This window comes from Sorex fumeus, unplaced genomic scaffold (assembly GCF_029834395.1).
Source record: "Sorex fumeus unplaced genomic scaffold, SorFum_2.1 ptg000098l, whole genome shotgun sequence".
Classification (NCBI taxonomy): Eukaryota; Metazoa; Chordata; class Mammalia; order Eulipotyphla; family Soricidae; genus Sorex; species Sorex fumeus.
In genome coordinates, this window is record NW_026606155.1 from 5,136,942 (window position 1) to 5,163,702 (window position 26,761).

Below are 26,761 nucleotides of genomic sequence, written 5' to 3' on the forward strand. Positions count from 1 at the left end.
AAATAAAAAAATTTAAAAAAATTAAAATTCTACTTTCACAGTGTCAGGCTGGAGAGACAGTACAGCAGATAGGGTGTTTGCCTTGCAGGCAGATGACCTCAGTTCAATTCCTGGTACTCCAGATGGTCCCCCCAGCTTACCAAGAGTAACTCCTGAGCACAGAGCCAGGAGTACCCCGAGCATCACCAGGTGTGACCCAAAAACCTAAAAAGAAAAGTTGTATTATGGAGCATTAATATTGGCTGGAGCGATAGCACAGCAGATAGGGTGTTTGCCTTGCATGTGGCTGACCCGGGTTTGATTCCTCCGTCCCTCTCAGAGAGCCCGGCAAGCTAGTGAGAGTATCTTGCCCGCACAGCAGAGCCTGGCAAGCTCCCTGTGGCATATTCGATATGCCAAAAATATTAACAAGTCTCACAATGGAGACGTTATTGGTGCTCGCTCGAGCAAATCGATGAACAATAGGACAGTGCTGCAGTGCTACACTCAAGAAGATTTTTTTTTAAGAAAGTCTCATGAAGGGCCTGGAGCCATAATACAGTTGGTAGGGTGCTGGTTTTGCATGAGGTCAACCCAGGTTTGATCCCTGGCATCCCATATGGTCTCGCATGAGTAATTAATTCCTGAGTGCAGAGCCAGGAGTAACCCTTGAGCACCACAGGTATGGCCCAAAAAGCCAAAAACCAACCAACCAAACAAAAACGTAAAACAAACCCCAATACAAAACAAAACAAAAAAACCCAACAAAGCAAACAAGAACCAAACAAACAAACATACAAAAAAAAGAAAATCATATGAATCCCCCATACATGTCACCAATTTTGACAAAAATCAACTGAAGGTCAATTGTTTCCCCATCCGTATTTATTTTTTTTTTAGAGAAGCTGCTGAAAGTAGACTATAGACTAAACATGAATACCCCCCATCCTTAACCCTTCCTGTGCTAGTTTGAAGCTCTTTCTAGACCTACATTTCCGTATGCATTTTTCAAAGGGGTGAACTCTGACATAGACCTAACATACAACCACATATGGTGCTTATGAAATTGTAACAATTCCTCTTTTATAAACTGTCCAACCAGATTCCAATTTTCAATTGCTTCATGAATGTCATGATTTTATTTTCCCAGTTTGTTTGAAATCCATGCATTATTTATTTATTATTGGTCATTTGGTTTCTTGATAGTATTCACAACTATATCTTTACTGTTCATTCTTTTTAGTCTTCTAGCTTAATTTCTTTTCCACTTTTCCACTTTACACTTTACTTGTTGAATAAAGTCAGGTCCCTTGCTCTGCAGTGTTGCTACAATCTTGCTTTCCTGATTATATCCCTTGGTGGAGATTAATGTGTTCCTCTGTCCTCTTCATTTCCTGAAAACTGGCTGCTGGCTATAAAGCAATAATTACTTTAATTGAAGAACAATATTCTTGAGAGCCCGGCAAGCTACCGAGAGTATTCGATATGCCAGACACAGTAACAACAAAGTCTCCAATGGAGACGTTACTGGGCCCGCTCGAGCAAATCGATGATCAACGGGAGGGCCATTCTTGACTGTTCCAGTTATGTTTATGTATTTTATGTCTACCAAGTTTTAGTAATATTTTTTGGGCTGTGCTGGGAAAAACCCAAGCCTCACACAAGCAAAGCAAGTGCCCCTTAGCCAAGCCGCATCTCTGGTCCTGCTAACAAATTTTAAGAATTTTTGAATAATGTCTGATTAACTTAAAAGAGTAATTAACTCAAAACTGTCCTATGTAATTTGTGATTGTGGCATTCTATCATCTCTAAATTCAGCACCCAGTTTTTGTAAATTAAGTTTTATTAAAACAAAGTCATAATCATTAATTATGTTACATAGGTTTCATCTATAATCACTTTGCTTTTTTTTGTTTTGTTTTTTTGGGTTACACCCAGCAATGCATAGGGGTTACTCCTTGCTCTACACTCAGGAATTACTCCTCAGGGGACCACATGGGACGCTGGGAATCGAACCTGGGTCGGCCGCATGCAAGGCAAACGTCCTACCCGCAGTGCTATCGTTCCAGCCCCAGTCACTTTCCTTCCCCCCCCCCCCCCCATTTTGTGGTGCTAGGAATGCAACCCAGGGATACACATGGGCAAAGCAAGTGCTCAACCACTGAGCCACATTTGTGGCCCCTTAGCTCTGCTTTTCCAGCACAATGGCAGCATTGCAGAGCTGGGGCAAAGGACGAACCTCTGTCCCAAAAGTCTAAAATATTTACTCTCTGGCCCTTAAATAAATTTTGCTGACTTCTATTCAGCATTTAGACATTTCCTATGAATTTTATGTATTTTCTTTTCAGGTACTTGAGTTACTGACAATATCTTGATTTCCTTTTTTTTTTTTTCCACATTTTTTTTTTTTTTTTGCTATTTTTGGTCACACCTGGTAATGCACAGGGGTTACTCCTGGCTCATGCACTCAGGAATTACTCCTGGCAGGGCTTGGGGGACCCTATGGGATGCTGGGAATAGAAGCCTGGTTGGCCGTGTAGCCAGGCAAACGTCCTACCTGCTGTGCTATCATTCAAGCCCCCCCCCCCATTTCCTTTAAGACATTTTAAAAATCAAGTTAGTAAACTATTCTTAAAAATATCACTATCACTATCATCCCATTATTCATGAATTTGCTCGAGCAGGCACCAGTAATGTCTCTATTCGTCCTAGCCCTGAGATTTTTAGCAGCTTCTTAAAAATATAGTAAATTTTAATTCTCCTAGATGTTCTGAAACTGCTAAACTTCACAAGATTTTTGACTTAAAATTATAGGTTTAGATCAGCTAATTCTAATTTTAAGTTGAAATCTCTTTAGCTCATTTTGGGTGTGTGTGTGTGGGGGGGGGGAAGCCCAGAGTTTCTCAGGAATTAATCCTGGCTCTGTGCTCCACCCAGGACTGAACAGAGGCATCAGACGTGCTGGGCATGTACTCAGCCCCTTAGCTATTTCTCTGGCCTCGATTTTACTCTTTATTTTTTATTTATTTATTTTTGCTTTTTGGCTCACACCCGGTGATGCTCAGGGCTTACTCCTGGCTTTGCACTCAGGAATTACTCCTGGCGATGCTCGGGGGACCATATGGGATGCTGGGAATCGAACCTGGGTCTGCCGCGTGCAAGGCAAATGCCCTAACCGGCTGTGCTATTGCTCCAGCCCCCATCGATTTCACACTTTAAATTGTTCTCCTAAGGGTTATAGGCCCAGATTTTCCTGTGTGCTTGTAGTACAGAAAATATCCACTATTTCCGGGTTTCTTCCTCTTGCAGAAACATGGTTACTATGGATCTGATTCTCCTGCCTCTGACATTATCAGAAGCGGGAAATGCTGAAACATTAGAGAAGACAATTAGCTCCCACTCCTTTACATGAAGGACCTGCTAAGGGAGCAGATGCTAATAAATTGATGTAACTTAGAGCTGGAGTTTGAGCTGGACCTGAGTTCCAGGTGGGGTGAAAATGCAGCATATTTCGGCTCCTGTTGTTAAACTAAGCCACTCTGTGTACGTACTGAATAGAGGACTGCCAACCTTGCAGGAGGCTCGCTTTGGCTCGTGGAAGAATGCAGAGTGCAATCTTCCGCAAGATTCCATCCATCCTCGATTAGATCTGCATGCTTCCATTCCTGATGCACATTTGTTTTTGTTTTGGGGTCGCACCTGGTGGGTAGTGCTCAGGGGTTTCTCCTGGTAGTGATGCTGGTACAAGCCAGCGCCTCCTACTGCAAACTGTGCACCATGCCCCTTGAACTATCTCTCTCCTTTCCCGTTTTGTTTGGGGCCACACCTGCAGTGATGGGGTCGCTGCCAAGGGTGCTCAGAGACCAGGCAGTCCCTCCGATCAAACTCATGATGCTGGATACAGAGTACACACTCAGTCTTTTTTTTTTTTTTTTTTTTTTTGCTGTTTTGGGTCACACCCAGCGATGCTCAGGGGTTATTCCTGGCTCTGCACTCAGGAATTCCTCCTGGCGGTGCCTGGGGGACCATATGGGATGCCGGGGATCGAACCCAGGTCAGCCGCGTGCAAGGCAAATGCCCTACCTGCTGTGCTATCGCTCCAGCCCCGACACACTCAGTCTTTTGAACAAAATCCCCCAAATTTTGGGAGGAGGGGTTGGGGAGATACCCAACTGCGCTCCTAACCTACTCCTGGCTCTGTGCTCAGGGGTCACTTGTGGTGGTGCCTCAGATCAAACCAGGGTGGATAACATACAAGGCAAGCACCTTTACTTCTTTCTGTGTACCCTCAATTTATGTATTAATCTTTGAACATCCTGTTTTGCAAAAAGCTTTCTTTGCTTTTTTTGGCTTTTTGGGTCACACCAGTTACTCTTCCCAGGCTCTGCATTCAGGAATTACTCCTGCAGGTGCTCAGGGTGTGTGTTTTCAAAAGGCCGGCAGCTGCACTCTCTCTCTCTCTCTCTCTCTCTCTCTCTCTCTCTCTCTCTCTCTCTCTCTCGCCGCCTGCGTTCAGTGGTCTCAAGCCACTCCCCCGCTCCCCCTCCTCGGGGAGGCTGCTGGCGAGGTAGGCAAAGGAAGGAATGAGGGCCAGACTGGTCGGTATCAATTGTAGTTTATTCCAACCTTCAGTCCCCTTCTACTTCTCTCTCTCAGGCCTGAGCCCCTCTCAATTCTCACTCTGCCCTCTGGAGCCGAGTCCCATCAGCTCTCACAGTCTTAGTTTACATAGCAATCATCTAGCATGGTGACACAAAGGTGGGTTGAACATTAACAAATCAACAGAGAGAGGTAAGACCACTCCTCCAGATTAACTCAAGGATAAAATCTCATCTAAAGAGATTACTCCAGATAACTAGGAGATCTGCTCAAGGGTGGGATCCCAACGAGGGTGTGTTCTTTCCTCAGCTTGTAATCTACTTAAATAGTTGTAGTAAATCTACTACTAATATTTCTAGCAATGTCATTCTGCATGAGCAAAGTAAAGTAAGTAAAGTAAAGGCCCTCCCGTTGATCGTCGATTTGCTCGAGCAGGCCCAGTAACGTCTCCATTGGAGACTTTGTTGTAACATTACTGGGCCCACTCGAGCATGAGCAAAGTAAGAGATATAAAAGTAAGGTTTGGTTCTTCCTGAGTACATCTCACTATATATTCCACTATATATATATATTATATATATATATATATATATATATATATATATATATATGGTCTACATAAGGTAAAGGCCCTCCCGTTGATCGTTGATTTGCTCGAGCGGGCCCAGTAACGTCTCCATTGGAGACTTTGTTGTTATTGTGTCTGGCATATCGAATACTCTCGGTAGCTTGCCGGGCTCTCCGAGAGGGGCGGAGGAATCGAACTCGGGTTGGCCATGTTGGCCGCTTGTAAGGCGAACGCCCTACCCGCTGTGCTATCGCTCCAGCCCTGGCCTTTACTTTTACTATGGTCTACATATGTAAAAAAAGGTAAAGGCCCTCCCGTTGATCATTGATTTGCTCGAGCGGGCCCAGTAACGTCTCCATTGGAGACTTTGTTGTTACTGTGTCTGGCATATCGAATACTCTCGGTAGCTTGCCGGGCTCTCCGAGAGGGGCGGAGGAATCGAACTCGGGTCGGCCATGTTGGCCGCGTGCAAGGCAAACGCCCTACCCGCTGTGCTATACACACACACACACACACACACACACACACATACATATAGACCGCACCGCAGTCCTCAGGCCAGGTTAGTCTTCCCAACCCCAGCAGGGCCCTAGTCTTGTCGTTACTTTTGGATCATGACAGCATTTATCCATGATCATGCCCTCAACTTATAGTTGAGTACCATGGTGTTTTGGCCTGGCCCATTTTGATGCCAGGGTAACTCACAATTTGCCCTGGGTCCATTTAGTCCCTCGTTGGGACCCTGCTTTTGGGGTGCTAGGAACTAAGGGCAACTGAGTCAAGAAAGCAGATACCCAGGATTAAATATTATTCGGAGTCAATCAACTCCCAAGTTACAAAGCATAATATTAACTATCTTCGTGTGTCCATGCAGAAAGGACATTGCTTTAAGGTAAACTATACAAAAGGCAAGAAAAGCAATATTTAACTTACAATACAAGTTCAATGTCCTAAAAGGATCTGATCTTACAGAATCTGATTAAGGAAAAAGGGGATTAACTGGCTGGGGAGGAGAGCACAGAGAAGAGTCTACAGATAAACAGAGGAATGGGAGTGACTCGGGAGCACTGTGATGGGTGTGACCCAATAAACCTACGCTCCCTGTGGCAAGGGAGAAATGACAAACCAATGTTATCCTACACAGGGGACCATCTGGAGTGGTGGGAATTGAACCTGGGTATGCCATGAGCAAGGCAAACAAACACCCTTTACACCCTTTCTGCAGTACTGTCTCTCCGGCCCGAGATTTTATTTTTCTCATTTTTGTCTGCAAACACTAGAATACATGTCTAGAGTATGTTTCTCACCAGTATAAAATCTTGCAATTGGAGTGATAACACAACGGGTAGAGCATTTGCCTTGCATGCGGCCAATCTGGGTTCGATTCCTCCTCCTCTCTCGAGAGCCCAGCAAGCTACCTAGAGTATCCCACCTGCATGGCAGAGCCTGGCAAGCTACCCATAGCGTATTCGAAATGCCAAAAACAGTAACAAGTCTCACAATGGAGACGTTACTGGTGACTGCTGGAGCAAATCGATGCAACAGGATGGCAGTGCCACACTGCTATAAAAGCTGGCAAGGTAACCTCAGTGCCTTAAGCCCAGCTAACAGAATCACAAGAAGCCCTTGATGTCATCTACCACTGACCATCAACTGTGTTAAGATCTTTTCATGACTTGTCCAATTGATCATCTAGAGATTATAGAGAGCTTTCAGGTGACATGTTTCTAAGCCATTTGATTGGTCAAAGGATCAGCTGTTTTCTGACATTTCTCACATCTGGGGTTTGAATGCTAGCTTCTCCACTTATAGGTGGTATAAACTCTACATTATTCCTTTCACTTGATCAGTTGACATCCCGTTGCTCATCGATTTGCTCGAGCGGGCGCCAGTAATGTCTTCATTCATCCCTGCCACGTGCTAATGTAGCCCAATGGCATCTGCTCATTCTAAGAACAAGAAGAGCCTCAAACCGATCATTCAGGGTCTTGACAAGAAGTAGACCATGTGGTAGGTGGGCGGCCACGCGATCTTTTGATGTCCCATGGAATCCAGTCGGTAATGGCTCTAGTCCAGCGGTCGTCTCCAAATCTCATTACCTGTCCAGCCCATCTGATTTTCGACACCTTGGCAAATGAGACAGCATCCCTGATTCGTGACCTTCCACAAAGGTTGGAACTCCGGATTCTTTCTCTCATTTGAGTGAAGCGTGATACTCCAAGCATAGCTTTTTCGATTCCTCTTTGGGAGACCCGAATTGCGTTCTCATCCTGTTTTCATAGGGCTCAGTTCTCTGATGTGTATGTTAATGTAGGGAGAATAGTGGAATCAAAGAGCCGGAGGTTCTTTGTTCTCTTAGCTATTTATTCCTTTATCACCTGCATCCCTGGCTTACTAGATTCAGAACTTTAAAGTCACGAATACCTTTCAGCAGGCATCTTTTCTACATTAGCAACATCCTTTGAACTTGATAGGCTCTTGCATTTTGTATTCCCAAAAGACATTCAGGTGGGAAAAGGCTTAGTTGGGAGATCTCACGTGACTAAGGGATGCCCGCACCTAATCTCTTCCTAGGGCGGGGCGCCACACCGTGGGGCAGGAGGGCCTTTCCCTAGGGCGCTGGGGTCTCCTGGAGCCCCCGGGTCCCCGCGTGTGCTCCAGGCCTGCTCAGCGCTGGCCCGATCATTGCACTCTTGAAGGCTGTCCAGGGGCCAGGCACAGTGATTGGCAGTTCCACACTCGGTTCATTTCAACCTTGCAACATTTTGCAGATGGGCAAACTGGGGAGTTGTGCGAGTTCGGTTCAGAGGACCCAGAGAGTGGCTGGGAACGGAACCCCAACTCCCCTATTAGCACCTCCCAACCGCTGGGTCTCGGCTCCGGGTTCTGATACTAACTCTCCGGGCGTCCGGCCCTCGCCGGCTCCGGGACCCGGTGGGAAACTACATTTCCCAGAGTGCCCCGCGCCGCCGCGGCCGGGTCGCCCCGCGGCCGCTCGCCGCCGCCATTTCCGCCGTGGGTCGCGGCGGCGCGGCCTGTCGCCATGGCGCTCTTCCCGGCCTTCGCGGCCGTCGGCGAGGCTCCCGACGGCGGAAACTCCAGGAGAGGTGCGCACACGGCGGGGACGGAGGAGGCGCCGGGCCGGCCCGGGGCGCGGTTTCCTGGGCCCCGAGCGCGGCCCGCGCCTCGGGTCGGCGTGGTCGTTGGCATCCCAGCGTGCCCCGCGGTGCCGCGGAGGCTTCTGGGAAGGGGCCCGCGGCGCTGCTGGGGAGAGGGCGGAGGCTCCGCGCGGGCCCGGCAGGGGAGAGGGTGGAGGGCGCGGGCCCGACGGCCACCCGCCCGCGTTGTCCACGCTGGCAACGGGGGCAGTGCGGGACCCCTTGGGTCTCCCAAGACGCGGCCGCTGCCCCACGCGAGAAGCGACTTCCGGATGCAATGCAGTGGCGGGGCGCTGCCCTTGCTATATATATATATATATTTTTGCATTTTCCCGTCGTGCTTCTTGGGCGCACTGCTCTGCAAGGACGAGGTGCGAAAGGGCCCAGATCTCATCCTGCACGGCCAGCTGCGGAGGAGACCTCACCTTTTTTTTTTTTAAGGGAGGTGTGTTGGGGATGGGTGCCACCCGGTGCCTGGCCTGGTTATTCTGTGTCCAGGCCGTTGCTATTTTGTATCGAGGCTTCCAGCATTGTTAGAATTGAGAAACACTGTTGCCATCTAAAGGAATTCGCCTTCCACTGTGCAGCCGTCTGAGGGCGGACTCAGATGGTCCCCACTCACTGCACCTGCAACCTCCCTCTCCCCCTCCTCCCCGCCTCTCTCTCTTTCCTCTGGTCATCCATTCGATTTCTTGTCTAGAGTAATTGGGGTCACCCTTTAGCAGAATGGAAACCTCCCTGTGGATCGTGTTTATTCATGGAGATCCTGGGGGAGGAGGGAGGGAGGGAAGAGATGTCCAAAAATAAGCTGGGCTTACCGAATATTTGCTGCAGCCCTGGACCAATGGTCGTAGGCACTTGGCAAAAGTCAGTGAATCGCAGCACATGGAAGGATGCCAGAGATGGTTCGGGCAAAAAGCAGGAAGAATGACCTCTGCTTCCTAGGCAGGTGGTTTGGTGGTGGGTCTCAAAGGGGGACGGATTTTGAGGCCAGAAGGATAATTTGGGGAATAAGATGCTTACCTGGTGAGCAGGTAATGAATGAAGTTTCATTCCCTAGTACCCTGATGGCCCCCTAGCACTGCCAGGAATGATCCCTGAGTGCAGAGTAAGCCCTGAGCATCACCGGGTGTGGTCCAGAAAAAGACCTATTTTGACAAAGACAGGGAAGAACTTTGTGTGGACTTTAGTGGCAGGAAAGCAAGCCTGGGACCTGCGTGGCTGTGGTTGGGCTGGTCTGGAAATGCAGAAAATGTAGAGGGGCCTGGGAGATACGGGAGCTGGGAGACGACTAAATAAACACATGGGAGTCGGGTTTTCCCTCCTATTTGGGGACAGTGAGGTGGAAAGTTTTTGGGTGCACCTTAGTCACTTTATTTATTTGCTTTTTGGGTCACACCCGGCGATGCACAGGGGTTACTCCTGGTTCTGCACTCAGGAGTCACTCCTGGCGGTGCTCAGGGGACCATATAGGATGCTGGGAATTGAACCTGGGTCGGCCGCGTGCAAGGCAAATCCCCTACCTGCTGTGCTATCTCTCCAGCCCCTGTCACTCTGTTTATTTTAAGCTTCCTAAAGATCCTCCAGGTACCCAGGGCACTGTAGCACTGTCCTCCCATTGTTCATCGATTTGCTCAAACGGGCCCAGTAACGCGATAATGTTAGTAAAAGTGCTTTGATAAATGCCGGAGATTGTTTCTCTGTTACTTTATTTGAGGACCATGCCTGGTTGGACTTGAGGGACCATGCATTCACTTCGGGACACGGAACCTTCGGAACACATTTGCGATCTACTGAGGGAAAAGTTTCCCCAAAGGTGTAATGGGAGCCCCTCATTTTGTAGCCTCTTGGCTAGAGACCCAGGTATGCCGTGAACTTCCAGTTGGCATCTGAGAGGGCAGACTGACCCCTGACCCAGCACGTGGAGTCTGACACTGTTTGTGGCTGATGGCATCAGAGTTGAGTTGACTTTTTGTGCACCCCGATGGTGTCTGTGAATTGCTTGTTGCTGTGGGGAATCCCTCCCTTTACCCCCTAGGGCCAAAGAACCCTAAGCAAGGTCCTAGAAATGTTGAAAAACCATCAGTGAGGTGCTCCCCTCCCTCCTGTTGTCAGTGTGAAATCATGAGTTTTTCATGTATTTATGTTTCAGTTCATTGCAAATCATGGTTTTTGCGGGGCTCTGGGGGTCATGCCTGGCAGTGCTTGGGGGCTACCCCAGGGGCTGCTATGCCAGGAAGTGAACCCAGGGTTCCTGTCTGCAGCGCGCATGTGTGTGTGTGTGTGTGTGTGTCTGTGTGTGTGTGTGTGTGTGTGTCTGTCTGTCTATGTGTGTGTCTGTAGCGTGTGTGTGTGCTCCTAGACCCGGAGCCATCTCTCCAGTCCCCACGGCAGTTTTTCTGATTTAGGTCATCTTCCCTTTGGCAGATGGAACCCTAATGACACGGTCCCGGTGTCTTTGACCTGACCCTCTTATCTTTGGTCAACTTGCTTGCTCTCTGACCTAAAGGATTACAAGAATTCATTGTTTACATCTTCTGCGATGGCCTGGAATTGCCATTTCTCAGAGGAACTCTGGTTTCTCCTAGTGGGAAATGGTATCTCTTCGGGAAAACCATAAATTAGGCGTGAGATGTGCTTTGTTGCCGTCACTTCTGAAGTTTTCACTGGGCAGAACCAGGAAGGGGAAAATAAATCCTTACTGGATGTTTGCAGTCCTGAGTTAAGATGATGAGGTGTTTTTTTTTTTTTTCTTTTTGGGTCATACCTGGCAGTGCTCAGAGGATATTCCTGGTGATGCTTGGGGGACCATATGGGGTGCTGGGGATTGAACCCGGGTCAGCTGCTTGCAAGGAAACGCCCTACCCACTGTACTATTGCTCCAGCCCTGATGATGATGAGTTTTTAACTTAATCTCTTGATTAATGTTTGTCATTCTTTCATCTTAAACTGAAAACCTTAGTTCCTAGAGCCATTATTATTGTTATATCTGTACCCCTTTGTAGTAATAAAACTAATACTAACTAAATCGTTCACAGTTCCTTTATGGTTCGATATCATTTTTTAAGATAGCTCGGAGGAGGACCTGGAGCAGTAGTACGGCAGATAGGGTGTCTGCCTTGCATTCGGCCGACCCAAGTTCATTCCTCAGCATCCTATATGGTCCCCCAAGAACTGCCAGAAGTAACCCCTGAGTATTGCCGGGTGTGGCTAAAACAAAAAACTAAACAAAACAGAAGCTAGCACGTAGAGCACACATGTTGCCAAATTACCGTGTTTTGAAATCACTTGGGCTCATTTTGTGTGTGGTTTTGCTTACCAATTTGATAATACAATTAGGAATAATTGCTTTTAATTTTGGGGAATGACTTTTCTTTGTCTTTTTTTGTTGTTTGTTTTGGGTGCCACACTTGGCAATGCTCAAGGGTTACTCCTGGCTCAGCACTCAGGAATTACTCCTGGCGGTGCTCCGGGAACCAAACTCTGGTCAAGAGTGCAAGGCCTTACTCACTGTACTGTCTCCTCAGACCACCTTTTCTTCTTTTTCCTTTGACCATGTTTCATAATGTGAGACAACTACATTGCTTCTGAAGTTGAAAATATTAATGCAGGTATAGTAAAAAAAAAAAAAGGCTGGGGGTGGAGGTTCATGTCCGTTCTTCCAAACGCTTAATCCTTGTGGATTAAGCTTTTCTATCAGCACATGATTCTTTTCCTTTCCCGAGTCTGAGCCACCTTCTCTCCCTTCTCTGCAGTGCCAGGCAGGGCTCTGTAGCGGGACTGTTTGCAGAACTCGGAACTGCACCCAGCATGTGTGTCACAGACTTGATATTCACCCAGTCCCCTTTCGGGGACGTTCAGATCGTTTCTGTTGTTTCCAGAAATAGAAGTACTCTCCATATTCCACCCCACCCCCCACTTATGCTATGACATGTCATAAAAAATGTAAAATAGAATGAAGAGTGTCAAGTGTCGATTTTCCATTAAAAAGGGAATAAATGTCTTGGGCAGAAAAGATGAACTGTAGCAAAGCAAGTGCCTCTGCTTTGCTCCTGAGCACTGTCTGGAGGCTGACCGGGATCAAAGCGGGCACCAGATGGGGGGTGGGGGGAGGGGCTTTGGGACGAGCTCAGTGAGGCCGTTGCCATAGTTTCAGCAGACAGGTGTCGCTTCTTGGCCTTTTGGCTGAGATCAAGAGTAGTTTCACCTCCCAGGGTCGGATTCCTCCAACTCTTTTTTCTGGGGGTCACATCAGGCAGTGCTCTGGGCTTACTCCTGGCTCTGTGCTCAGAGTGTCACTCCAGGCCATGCCAGGAACAACCGCCTGCAAGCCTCACCCCCCTGTACTGTCTCGCGTGCCTCGAGCTCTCCAATTCGCCATCCTTCCCGACAGTCAGACTGTTTTCTGGGATCGCGGCCTGTGAAGTCTGTTTCCCAGGAACCGGCTCTCTAGGCAGAGCTGGGACGGCAGGTGCCATCTGGGCTCACTTAGTCCTCATAACAGTACCCAGGGCATTGCTACCCGTCGGGGAAACTGAGCTCATCGTCTCTGTTCCCTAACCTGCTCCTCTTCCGGGCCCCGCCTCTCAGCAGCGGCTGTGTTCACCCGCAGCTGAGCGTCCTCAAGTTTTTCATCCCATCTCTCTTCGTACCTGAGATGCGTTCATTTCCGTTTCTTTTTAGCGATACTACTGAGCTGTTGCCACCAGCATCTCCTGGATTCTTAACGGCAGCCTCCTGCAAAGCCTCCCCATCTTCCCTCCCTTAACCACTCACACTGTAACCAGAGATTTACTGAAAAACAGAGCATCTCAATGGTCTACATCCTTGCAGACACTAACTCGCTGAAATCCTTCTAAGCACCCGAGGAAGTCACTATCATTGGGTCTACTTACTATTATTATTATTATTAGTAGTAGTAGTAGTAGTAGTGGTAATACTTGGGCCACAGCTGGTGATGCTCAGTCCTGCTCTGAGGACTCACTCCTGGGGGACCCAGTGGTCTCAGTCAAGGCAAGCACCGTTCGGGCTGTACTATCACTCCAGGCTCCGTGCCACCTTTTTTTTTTTCTTTTTTTGCTTTTTGGGTCACACCCGGCGATGCACAGGGGTTCCTCTGTTACTCCTGGCGGTGCTCAGGGGACCATATGGGATGCTGGGAATCGAACCCAGGTCGACTACGTGCAAGGCAAACGCCCTTCCCACTGTGCTATCACTCCAACCCCCTGTGCCCAGTTTTTAAAGAGGGGAAACGGGTCTCCTTGGCACGCGTGAAGCCCTGAGTTGACTCCCTGGGACTCCCCACCATCGCCGAGCTCAGTCCCGAGTGTTGCGGGAGCTTCTGGTTCTGCCCGGGGTCCGAGTGCTTTGACCGAGCCTGCAGCCCTGGGGGCCTGCGGCCAACTCAGCAGCGCAGAGGGAAGGGCCAGAGGTGCTGGGCCAGCCCGTCAGCACTGTAATGTCTCGGCCTGTGTGTTGCGGTCCTGCTGGCTGCTGGTCCCTATGGAGGTCCTCTTGCTCCCAGCTCTCCAGCACCTTCCCCTGGTGGCCTTCTCCATGGCCCAGGCCACACCTGTGGGGTTGCGCTGTGCCTGATTGTGCAGTCAGTGATGCTGGGGATAACGGGTTCACGGGTGGACCAGCGAGGGGGTGCCGGGCCTCTTATTTATTTATTTATTTATTTTCTTTTTGGGTCACCACACCTGGCGATGCACAGGGGTTACTCCTGGCTTTGTACTCAGGAATTACTCCTGGCGGTGCTCGGGGAACCATATGGGATGCTGGGAATCAAACCCAGGTCAACCGTGTGCAAGGCAAACGCCCTACCCGCTGTGCTATCGCTCGCTCCAGCTCCTGTGCCGAGCCTCTTAACTTCATGTCATCTTACTTTGGGCTCTGTGCTCAGGGCTCACGGCCAGTGCAGGGCACAGGGGAGCAGGGGTGGTGCCAGGTATTGAACCTGGGTCCGGCACGTGGAAAGATCTCACCTCCTGTGCTCTCTCTCCACCCCCGTCCTGTGCTGTCTTTCATCCTGGCCACTAGGCATGGAAGTGACTGTCACGTGTCAGCTCCCTGGAGGTGTGGGGGTTGGTCTTCGGTGTGTGTCCCCAACCCCAGCTGTCCAGCTCTCAGTTGAAAACAGCCACCATCACTGGGGCCAGAGAGTGCGGGCAGGGTGGGAAGCAGAGGGACAGGCAGCTGCTTCTGCCGTGGTCCCGCGTGTGGTCCCCCGAGCACAGAGCCAGGTAGAGCCCACACAAAAACAAATAAACAAACAAAAAAACCAGAAAAAAAAACCCCACCCAAAGTAGAATGAAAGAGACTTGGTGACACTAAGGCTCTGTCCCCAGGTGTCTCTCCGGGGGCTGAGTACCTGCTTTGCATCAAGGAGTTTGGTTCCTGGGCACCACAGGGCACCTGAGCACGGCCTGGAGTGACCCCTAGGCACAGAGCACAACTGGCCAAGTCATGCCTCCCCTGTCCCGTCCCTGCTGAAGAAAGAACTGTGCAGCCAGTGCATGATACTGCCGGTGTTGGCGCTTGGGCCCCTGAGTCCAAACCCTGAGTAGCAGCCCCATGGATCACTTGATCACTTGACTTCCCGTTAATCGTCGATTTGCTCGAGCAGGCACCAGTAACGTCTCCATTTGTCCCTGTCGCATGCTACTGTAGCCGCCCCATGGATAGGGTGCTAGAATGTTGGCGTCTCGGTCGCTTGTACATCCTCCTCGGGGTTCTGGGAGTCACAGTTTCCTGTGGTAGGTTGATGCTGAAGGGTCTCTGCGGTCACCATCTTCCATGTGCTTTTTTTGGGGGGGGGGTGGGCTTGGGGGGTGGGGATGACACCTGCTGAGGCGCAGGGATTACTCCTGGCTCTGCCCGCAGGAATGACTCAGGTAATTCCTGCTCTGGGATGCTGGAGACGAACCCAGGTCGGCCTTGTGCAAGGCAAGCGCCCTCCCTGCTGTTCTCCTTCTCCAGCCCCTTCCATGCGCTTCTTCGTCTTGTCCTCTGGGGTTTTGGCTTGAGTCCGTGTCCTCAGAGATTCTTCGTCAGGAAAGACAGGCATAGCTCCTTTTATTGCACTGCACCGTATTATTGCATTTTGCGGATACTGTATTTTCTCTACCCGGAGATGAGGACTTGCTGCGGCTCCGATGATAGTATTTTTAAGCAGTGTTTTAAAAATTAGATATGTGCATCATTTTCTGGAGACCTGTGCTCTTGCGCACGTTCTAAACCCGAGTGTAAACGTTGCCTTTGTGTGCACGGGGGAACAAAGACATGTGTGTGAGGAACTTGGGTGCAGGGGTCTGGCGGTGAACGAGCTGTTTCGGAGGCGCATCTGGAAAGGGTTCCCACGGAAGGAAGGGCGTGGCGCCTTTGTAAAAACTTCTATCCTGGTCCTTCCTCTATCCGCAGCAGAGGAATGGAATTTGAGCACTGTCACTGGAGGAGTCAGTGCAAAGTAGGTTTATCCCAGGAAGTATTTCAGCTTTAAGTATTTATAGAGGTGATTTATGTTATTTTTGTTATAGCTGCATTGTTTTGTTTAGACATGGGATTTTTTTTTCATATGCTGAAATTTTTTTCTTGGAAAAAAAGCAGAATTCTAAAGGTGGTTTTTCTATCTGATTCTTCCCCATTTCTTCCTTTCTTAGATCTGTGTGTGTGTGTGTGTGTGTGTGTGTACGTGTGTGTGTGTGTGTGAGACACAGCTCCAAGCAAGGTAAAACCTGTGCTTTGTTTACTGACCTGCAGGAACAATAGATTTGTCTACCAGTCCAACCCCGGGCAAATGGAATCCTGCCCGTCTTCTCTATAATAGCTCCGTCCTGCTTCATATTGACACAGTTACCCACATACATATTTGACTTCTGCCGGGCACCTGTAAATTACCTGAGCATGTCAGTAAATACAGAAAAGGACTTTACAACCTGGTTAAGAAAGCTTCCTTTGGTGCCGGGTAGCTTTCTCTAGGATTCTGGGTGACTCATTTTATCCGCAGTCCACATTTTATTCCGTGAATAGTTAAGGTTGTGATTAAATGTAAGCAATTTGTTGTGAGACGTTTCTGGTGCCTGCTCAAGCAAATCGATAAACAGCAGGAGGACAGTGCTACAGTATTGTGTGGGCAGAGACAGGCCTGACTTTTTTTTCTTTTTTGGGTCACACCTGGTGATACACAGGGGTTACTCCTGGCTCTGCACTCAGGAGTTACTCCTGGCATTGCTCAGGGGGCTATATGGGATGCTGGGACTCGAACCCAGGTCGGCTGCATGCAAGGCAAATGCCCTACCCGCTGTGCTATCTCTCCAGCCCTGGCCTGACTTTGAATATTGTAGAGCCCTGAGCGAGCTGTGCCAGGCACAGAGTTAAGTTATGCACGTCAGTGTGGCTTTTGTTGTTTGTTTGTTTGTTTGTGGTGCTCAGGGCTTACTCCTGGCCTGGGCAGAGATTACTCCTGGGCCTGGGGCTTGGGGTGTCATATGGGGTGCTGGGAATTGAACCCGGGTTGACTGCAGGCAAGACAAGCTCCCTCCCCACTGTACTATGTTTCTAACTCCCACTTTAGTCTGTAATGATGAAAATCTATGTTTGCAGCAAAGACTAGGGAATTAGAATAGATGTTGGTCCTTCCACCTAGGAAATGGTGTGCTTTTGATCTCACATTCTTCAGTCAGTCAGGTCCTGGGGTTCAAAGATGCAAGGATACGGCCCAGATTTCACTTTTTGTTACGCTGTGGTTGTGGTCCTTACTTGGGGCAGTGCTTAGGGCTTACTCCCGGCTCTGCCTTCAGAAACCCCTCCTTGCGGTGCATGGGGGATCATATGGGATGCCAGGGATCAAACTGGGTCGGTGCATGGGGGATCATATGGGATGCCAGGGATCAAACTGGGTCGGTGCATGGGGGATCATATGGGATGCCAGGGATCAAACTGGGTCAGCTGCACTAGACAATCTCCAAAATTCAAGTAGGCTGTTGGATAACATTGACTCGTCCTTGCTCCTCCTGCAGGGAGCTTAGGGTTATTGCATTACGCCCACAACAGTGCCCCTGAGGCACACCCAGTTCCATCAAGCACTAATAATCCTATATTGGTTTCTCTTTCCTTTATGTCACTTGCATGGTTTATTTAGCAGTGTCCTTTTTGTACAGACACAGGAAGAGAGTCGGTGCTATGCTTTCATAACATGGCACTTAATTGACTTCAAATAATATTTACTCCCGAGCATCCGTCATATTTACTTGACTTAAGCTTCAGTTGCCCTTACTTCCTAACACTGCCGAAAGGAGGGTCCCGATGAAGGGACTGAATGGACCCAGGGTAAGCTGTAAGCTACCCTGGCATTGAAAGGGGACAAGCTAAGCACCTTGAGTCTAATAAGTTATGAGCACGGTCATGGAACAAACTCTATTATGACCCCAAAAGAAGTAACTGAATAAGGACCTTGCTGGGGTTAGGAAGACTAACCTGGCCTGAAGACTGTGGTCTGGAATATATGGCGAGATGTCCCCAGGAAGAGCCAACCTTTAAGCTGAATATATCTCTTACTGTGTTCATACAAAAGGACTAGAAAGATTAGTAAGAAGTAAATTTACTGTGATTGGTTAAATGAACTAATTACTAGCTGAGGAAAGGAGAAAGCAATACACCCTGGATGGAGTCCCGCCCTTGAGTGGATCTCCTAGTAATCTGGAGTGTGAACCCTCAGATGAGATTTTGTCCTTGAGGTAATCCCCGAGAACTTCCCCTGAAGGAGTGGCTTTACCTCTGTTTGTTGTTGTGACAAAGTTCAACCCTACCTATATGTACCCCACCCTTCATGGTTTCTATGTAACTGTGCTGTAAGGGGAGAGAGGGGATGAGCACTAGAAGATGAGGACTGTGAGGGGGCTGGGAGGACTGCAGAGATAAGGACTGTGAAGACTAGGAGGAGGGAACTGTGATGACTGGGATGACGACCAAAACTACAACTACGATTGTGCTGTAAGGGAGAGATCAGACTACGCTGGGAAGAGCGAGAAATAAACTGAGTGCCGACCAGCCTGGGGCCCTGTTTCTGTTCCCTAGTCCTCCATCCATGGGCTGGCCAGGGGAATGGTTCTCGGCCACCGAAGGCTCGCGTCCCGCGCGTGACCACACCTTTCTCCTGAAACTCCCAGTAGGCCTCATATCCATGATTATTTAATAGTCTATGTGTGTTTGCTGCCAATTCGCTACACAAGAAAAAAAAAACAGCAACTTGTCAGATTTGGAAATGGTCATGTGATTTACACGTAGGTCACAGAGAGTGGATTTTTGATTTATTTATTTATTTATTTTTTGCTTTTTGGGTCACAGCCAGTGATGCTCAGGGGTTACTCCTGGCTCTGCACTTAGGAATCACTCATGGTGGTGTTCGGGGGACCATATGGGATGCTGGAAATCGAACCCGGGTCGGCCGCACGCAGGGCAAAAGCCCCACCCGCTGTGCTATTGCTCCAGCCCCCAGAGTGGATGGTTTTGAGGTAATCTTTTGTGAATTCCCCATTTTCATAGTGGCCTTATATGGCACAGTCACAACCGAATCCTTAGAGAAAATCTCTTCTGCTGGTGACATCTGCACCAGGTGGCGCTTGGGGGCATATGGAACCCGGTGCCTGGCAAACGCAGGACCTGTGCCCGGCTGCTGAGCCGCTGCCCTGGCCTTCTGGTACCTTCTAAAGCAGACTCACGTGCTGTCTGTTGTTTTAGGTCTGTATTTCCCTTACGCTTTCGCCTAGCTGTCATCACTATCCGGTACAGTTATGTAAACTTGCAGTGGGACCGATTGAGATCTTCCTACCTTGCGCATGTCCACCACCCCCCCTCCCCACCCTACCCACACACACACACACAAACACACCAACTTTCCTTTGCGTTACAGTAGAATTGATTCCGATTATTTATTGTGGAAATAACTGTGGCCTCAGGGAGCAACAGGAGCTATTTTCACAAACCTCTTGGCAAGAATGAGGCCCAAGGGAAGCGAACTAACCTTTTCAGAAGGAAAAAAGAATACAGTAGGAGGAAAATGCAAAGAAGTAAGATGATTCCTACAACCCTCTCCGCCTCCCTCCCCCCCCCAGCCCCCAGAGTAAAAATCTTTGCTGTGTTCAGGGGGCCCTCTGGTTCCTTTGTCTTGTCAAGAAGGGAACCGCTCTCATACAGGATGCCGGGTGACCTGGGCCCTTGCTTCTCTCCCTGAGTGTGTCCCAGGCCGGGACACAGGAAATGGATCTGCAACTGTCCCATCCCTGCCCGGAGCTGATGGATGGATGGCACCCAGGAAACACATTTTGGGCAAGCCAGGGTCTCTTCCAGGGGACCGAGCCGGGGTTCCCCTCGGGGCTGCAGCAGGATCTCCCCACTAGGGGCCCTGGGAAATGACCCTACTGCACCCCCCTGGAGCCCTGGGGTGCGGTGAGGCGCATGTTCTAAGAAGGGAGGGAACTGGGACTGAGATGGGGAAACTGGGCCTGTGAGCCCCGCCCAGGGACGCTTTGCTGACAGTCCTGGGCTTCTGGTGCTGAGTGAGCAGTGGGTTTGCATCAGCAGCTGGAACCTTCTGCCGCCTTTCGTCCCTCTGCACCTCAGTTTCCTCGCCCCATCCTGGAGCCTGACTCTGCCCTGAGCCGTGTGGCGAGGATTCTGAGGTGGCCAGGATGTCCCGAGCTCGCCCCGGTTCTTGGCACAGAAGTCCTGCTCTTCCTCTTCCCCTTGCCCTGGAGCTTTCCGGGTGCCTCTGTCCCTTAGCATGTTCCCCTGCTGCCTTCCTACCTTCTTTCCCACAAACATTTGTCGAGGGGCTGGAGCAATAGCACAGCTGGCAGGGCGTTTGCCTTGCACACGGCTGACCCGGGTTCGATTCCCAGCATCCCATATGGTCCTGAGTGCAGAGCCAGGAGTAACCTCTGTGCATCGCCGGGAATGACCCCAAAATAAAAATAACAAACAAACAAACAAAAAAAAACCCATCCATCGAACTCCCACTGACGTCCACCAGGCCTTGCTCTTGATGGGGATTCAGAAGTGGGTCACGTAATGCACTCTCTACTCTGGGCCTTGCATTCCAACATTTCCCTCAGACTCAGTTCCCATCAGGGCCAGGAAATAGAGAACGTGGAAAGAGCTCATAACTGAATCTTAGAAAGACAGCACGATTGTAAAAACTGTCAAGGTATTTAAATAGTGATTTCTGTTTATACATGTGTGGTCAGTAAACCCACGGGAAAAGACGCCCAACATCATTCATTCACCAGTCACCAGGGAAAAGAAATCACAAGCACCATGAGAAGACGTGTCACACTCATTAGGATGACGTAATGGAATATCAGACGGTACCGCAGATGTGGAAAACGGTCTGGCAAAACGTTTTCAAACTGTGAGGCGTGCATTACCATAAGACCCGGCATTTCTGCCCCTTGATCTCCTCCCCCAAAGAAATGAGAACATTCATCACATAGATTTTTTTTTTTCATTGAGGCATTATTCATAGCAGTTCAAGAGTGGAAAAAACCCCAAGTGTCCCATAGCTGAGGAATAGAGAAAACGTGGTATGTCCACAAAACGGAATGGAAGACTGATCACATGTTACAACTTGAAGGGAAACTTGGAAACGTGCCAAGGGAAAGAAACCCGTCACAGAAGCCTGTATTGTCTGACTTTGTTTCTGCGTCTCCATAGATAGGCAAATCTATGGAGATAAAATAGACTGGAGGTTGTCAGGGTAGCACGGCAGAGGGCGGGGGTCAGGGGAGGGAGTGTGGTCGCTGAGGCCTGGGGATAAAAGTGATGGTACCAGTTGCACAATGCCAAATGAATTACAAATCTCTGAATTGTGTAGTTTAAGCCTAAGCATAAAAATGACATCCTCTTCGACTGTTAAAAAGTGCTCGGTGCCAGAGTGACCGTACAATAGGGAGGGCGCTTGCCTTGCCCGTGGCTGACCCAGGTTTGATCCCCGGCATCCCATAGTTTCCCCCAAGCCTTCCAGGACTAATTGCTGAGTGCAGAGCCGGGAGTAAGCTATGAACACTGCCGGGTGTGGCCCCAAAACCAAAACCTAAAAAAGAAAAAAAAAAGAGTGCTTGTATGGGCCAGAGCGATTGTACAGCGAGTACTGGCTTCAGTCCCCACAGCGCCACGAGGAGTCATTCTTGAGTGGAGAGCCAGGAGTAAGCCCTGAGCAAAGCTGCATGTGGTCCGAAAGCAAACAGAGGGAAAAGTGCATTTACTCTTAATCACTTCGGCCATTTAATCGGTGTTTTTCCTCAGCGCAATTGCTCTGGCCTCCCATCCTGAAACAAAGCAAGAGAGAATACTCCCCGGCGGCCTTCCTGCTTTGTCCACGTGCCATTTCTTTCCTTCCCAGCTAAGACTCCCTCCTAAGAGTTAGACTATCAGCCCTGTAGAAATACTTGTGGCAGAAGGGTTAGAAATTAATGGATAAGGAGGAAAAGAAAAAGAAAAACTTGGGGGATTCGCTCTGACTAACAGAGAGATAATCATTTTATGTACAGCTTATACAACCAGCATTAATGAGACAAGTTGACCTCTTGTATTTGTTCCAAAGATGCGGTAATCTTTCAGGGAAAGGTTTTTCATTACTGTTATGATGCACGATTGACTAGATTGCTTTTTAAAGAAAAGTGTCTTCATCTTCTATGATATTAAACACGGTAGGGCTAGAGATATAACAGCGGGTAGAGCGTTTGCCTTGCACGTGGCCGACCCGGGTTCCATTCCCACCATCCTATAAGGTCTCCTATGCACCCTCAGGACAAATTCCTGAGCGTAAAGCCAGGAGTAACCCCTGTGCATCGCCGGGTCACTGTCACTGTCCTTCCGTTGTTCATCGATTTGCTCGAACGGGCCCGGTAACATTGTGAGACTTATTACTGTGTTTGGCATATCGAATACGGCACAGGCTTTGCCGTGCGGGCGAGATACTCTCGGTAGCTTGCCGGGCTCTCCAAGAGGGGTGGAGGAATCGAAGGTGGAGGAATTGAATCAGGTTGGCCAGGTCGGCCTTGTGCAAGGCAAACGCCCTATCCGCTGTGCTATCGCTCCTGCACGGGTGTGACCCAAAAAGCGAAAAGAAAAAAAAATTAAACATGGTAAACTTTTATGTATGGCTTAGCATTTTAACTATTTGGAATTGTTTAAATTGGAGGTCACCGAAGCCTGATGCTTTGGAAACACTTTGCTCGTGCTCGTCGGCGGGGGTGTGGGTGGAACTTGGAGTCCAGATGGTCCTTCCAATCACGGCCACGCTTGTTAACCTGTCGTCTGTGGTCTTTTAGACCACGCTAGTTACCAGCTGCTTGAGCCACAGCCTGGTAGCAAGAAAAAAAGGATTTCGGTCTGAAGTGTCGTAGAGCGTGTTAAAGCCCAGGCCCATGAAATAAAGTTTTCACGGATTCCTTTTGGTTCTGTGGGCTCCTGGGAGCCTCGGGCCGGCCCCGGCTGGCGAGTGCCTTCGTTGGCCCACGAGAAGGATTTTCTGCTTGAGAAAGCGTGCTGCGCGGCCTCACTGATCTCTCTCCCCTCTGTGCAGAGCTGGACTGGCTGAGCAACCCCAGCTTCTGTGTCGGAAGAGCCGCGTCCCCGGGCCAGCCAGCCGAGGACACCACAGCCACCGCCTCCGACCGCTCGCCGCCGACAAGGTAGTTTTTCAAGTTGGATTTGTGGTCTTTGTTCAGTGTCCTGTTTATCGCTTGTTCAATGGATGCTCCTAAGAACACCCCGTGCTGGAAGAACTAAATTAAACTCCCCTGGATTTAATGAGGCGATCGCTCGCTACCTCATTCCAAGGGCTGCTTTCGTTCTTTCCCCCTTTGCATGGCCGTGGCAAGTGTGCGACAACGTTTACTGCCAGTAATTAGGCCACCAGGGGAATGGCGTCACTCTGCTTCTGTGACTTCACCGGCCTCCTGAGTGGCCTTCAGAATCTGGCAGTGCGGGGCAGTTTCTGTAGCTGCCTCCCGCAACTTTTGTGAGAAGAGAAGGAGCCCATAGAACATGACAGACTGAGATTTCACGAGCACTTTCGGGGAGAGCAAGATGGTACCCCCCCCCCCACACCCAGTTTCACAAGAACTTTGCCACACGTCACTGACTTGAGGAATGAGCTCTCCCAAATCCGAGAGATGGTCTCTTGAGTGTGATGGGTTCTGGGAGGCCACGTCCTCGAGAATCTGAAGACGCCTCTGGAAATGGAGAGTCCTCGATGCAGGAGGGGAGTTGTGGGCGGATCCTTGACTGATGAGGATTCGCTTCTTGTACCTGTTAAAGTTGGGGTGGGGGGGGCAGAGGGTGGCTCAGCAGCAGGTCTGCTCTGCATGTGGGAGCACCAGGTTCCACCCCCAGCTCCACATGGCTCCTGAGCACCGCCAGGAGAGACCCCAGCACTGCAGCGGTGGGAGTCCCTGAGTTGTAGCAGGTACGCCCCCAAACCGCCCAGTATCCCGTCCCCCCTCAAAACAACAACAACAACAACAATAACAATAACAAAAAAAAAACCCTCAAACTTTTTTTTTTTTTTTTGCAATAAGGACAAGCACTGTCAAAAACCCTGTCCTCCCGTTGTTCATTGATTTTGCTCAAGCGGACCCAGTAACGTCTCCATTTTGAGACTTGTTATTACTGTGTTTGGCATATTGAATACATCCCGGGGAGCTTGCCAGGCTTTGCCGTGCGGGCGAGATACTCTCAGTAGCTTGCCGGGCTCTCCAAGAGGGGCGGAGGAATCGAACCCGGGTTAGCCTGGCTGGCTGTGTGCAAGGCAGACGCCCTACCGCTGTGCTGTCGCTCCAGGTGCAATAAGGAATACTGGTATAATACATTGAAAATAATCCTTTTATACTGTTGCTGTAAATATATATATGGTAAAACAATCAGCAGATTCTCTCGAGCACTTCCAGGGATCACTCCTAAGCACAGATCCACAGAAGGACCCTGAGCATTTCTGAGTCTACCCCCCCTCTCCCCTCACAGTGTTTGGTAAGAAAGAATAGCTATCAAAATCAGAACTTTTTTTCTTTATTTTTTGTTGGGGGGGGCCACATCCAGTGGTGTTTGGGACCATATGTGCTACCGGGGTTGACCCAGAGTCAAAGAGTGTGAACGGCTTATCTCTGGGACATGTCTTTTTTTTCTTCTTTCTTTTTTCTTTTTGTTTTTGGGCCACACCCAGCGATGCTCAGGGTGTTACTCCTGGCTCTGTACTCAGACATCACTCTTGGCAGGATTCAGGAAACCATATGGGATGCCAGAGATTGACCCCCGGGTCGGCCACGTGCCAGGCTGACACTCTGAACACTCTGGCTTTGGCCCCATCAGGCCCCGACTCTTTAAGTCTTTAGTGAGGAGACATTAAAACCCAGGGAGGCTTTGCAGATAAAATCCAGGATCGGGTGGTGTGTGTGGGCCCTGACAAGTGCCCTTCTGTCTGCCCGCCGCTTCTTCACAGGCTGTTTTCCCTACTTGAAAGTAATTCTTCTTTTTTTGTTTTTTTTAATCTAAAGCTCAAGGTTTTCTTTCTTTTTTCTTTCTTGAATCACTGTGAGATACAGTTATAAAACTTTCATGTTTGAGTTTCAGTACAATAATCAAACACCCATCCCTCCTCCAGTGCACATTCTCCACCACCAATGTCCCCAGTATACCCCCCACCCTCTTCCACCCTTCCCCCTGCCTCCATGGCAGTGAATTTCCCCCATACTCTCTCTCTACTTTTAGGCATTATGGTTTGCAATACAGATACTGAGAGACTATCACATCTGGTCCTTTATCTATTTTCAGCACACATCTCCCATCCAGAGCAATCCCTCCAACCATCACTGTCTTAGTGATCCCTTCTCTATCCCAGCTGCCTTCTCCCCCTGCTTATGGGGCTTCCAACCATGGAGCAGTCTTCCTGGCCCTTGTGTCTACTGTCCTTGGGTGTCAGTCTCACATGATGATATTTTATATTCCACAAATGAGTGCAGTCCTTCTATGTCTGTCCCTCTCTTTCTGTCTCATTTCACTCAGCATGATACTCTTCATGTCCATCCACTAATAAACAGACTTTATGACTTCATCTCTTCTGAACAGCTGCATAGTATTCCATTGTGTAGGTGTGCCAAAGTTTCTTTAATTGAAGGTAAATTCTTAAGGTTGATTCTTTGTCCCCAAGCAGAAGTCCCGTGAAGTCCGAGTCCTCAGGTGACAGTGACGCTGACAGAAAGCGCAAACAGACCAGCAGAAAGAAGAAGAAAGAGAAGAAGCGGAAGAAGCAGCGCCAGCACCACAAGAGAGCCCGCAGCAGGCGCTCGGCCAGCAGCAGCAGCAGCAGCGACTCGGAGCCCCCCAGCGACTCCGGGAAGCCCAGGCAGGTCCCCGGCCCTCTCCCGTCTCTGTCTCCTCCGGGGCACCTCCCCCGGCCCCGCCCCCACCCCCCACACCTTGGTTTGGAATCGTGAGTCTCTCAGTGGTCGCCACCTGTTAGGCGTTGGAATGACTCAAGGCTTTCGACCCAGCGGTGCTAATGAGTGCTCAGAGCTGGGGTTGGGGGTGGGGAATAGAAGAGATTTTTTTTTATTTGGTCACAGAAAGGAAAGGAACGGTCTCCTAAGACATCACTTAGGACCAAGGTTTCATTCTAGAAGGTGAGACTGAAGGGTGCACACACACTCAGGTCCAAAGACTGCCCTCCCAGCATCACTCACTGCCATCAGCCTGTCAGCGGGGTCATGGGTGCGCTTGTCTGTGCGTGTCTGTGTGTGCGTGTGTGTGCATGTGTGTATGCATGTCTATAGGTGTCTGTGTGCAGGTGCGTGCATGTGTCTGTGTGTGTGTCTCTTGGCACATGCGTGTGTGTGTTCGTGTGTGTGTCTGTGTGCCTATTTGCACATGCATGTGTCCGTGTGTGTGTCCTTATGTGTGTCCGTGTGTCTGTGTGTGCCTATTTGCACATGCATGCGTTTGTCTGTGTGTGTGTCTGCATGTGTGTGTCTCTGTGTATGTGTCTGTGCTTGCATGCATGTGTCTGTGTGTGTGTTTGCTCTTGCATGAGTGTGTCCATGTGTGTCTGTGTGTGTGTGTGCCTGTTTGCACTTGTATCATGTGTCCATGTTTGTGTTTGCATTTGCATGAGTGTGTCCATGTGTGTGTCTGTTTGCACTTGCATGCGTGTGTCCATGTGTGTGTCCGTGTCCGTGTCCGTGTGTGTGTGTGTGTGTGTGTGTGTGTGTGTGTGTGGTGGGGTTGGTTATGTCAGCCTGTTCCTCTGGCAGCAGCTTCTCTTCTGCAGCTCACATCTGTTCGGAACCATGAGTGGAAGGTTCGGCTCAGTCACAGTCACAGGGTCCTCTCCATGGGGCCTGCTCTTTGTCCCCATCTTCACTCGGCTGGTGCCCTCGAGCGAGGCCCATTTTGCCGAGGGCTC

The 26,761-nt window shown here is 49.6% G+C and overlaps 1 protein-coding gene across 1 annotated transcript in view; it reads left to right on the top strand.

Annotated features, from left to right (window-relative positions):
* Positions 1 to 8,136: 8,136 nt before the first annotated feature.
* NRDE2 (NRDE-2, necessary for RNA interference, domain containing) overlaps positions 8,137 to 26,761 on the top strand; it is a 38,220-nt gene continuing 19,595 nt past the window's right edge. The window contains exons 1-3 of the mRNA XM_056134340.1: positions 8,137 to 8,253; positions 22,889 to 22,997; positions 25,514 to 25,709. Coding sequence (XP_055990315.1) covers positions 8,190 to 8,253; positions 22,889 to 22,997; positions 25,514 to 25,709 — 369 coding nt within the window. The 5' untranslated portion in view covers positions 8,137 to 8,189. The remainder of the gene's footprint in view (positions 8,254 to 22,888; positions 22,998 to 25,513; positions 25,710 to 26,761) is intronic.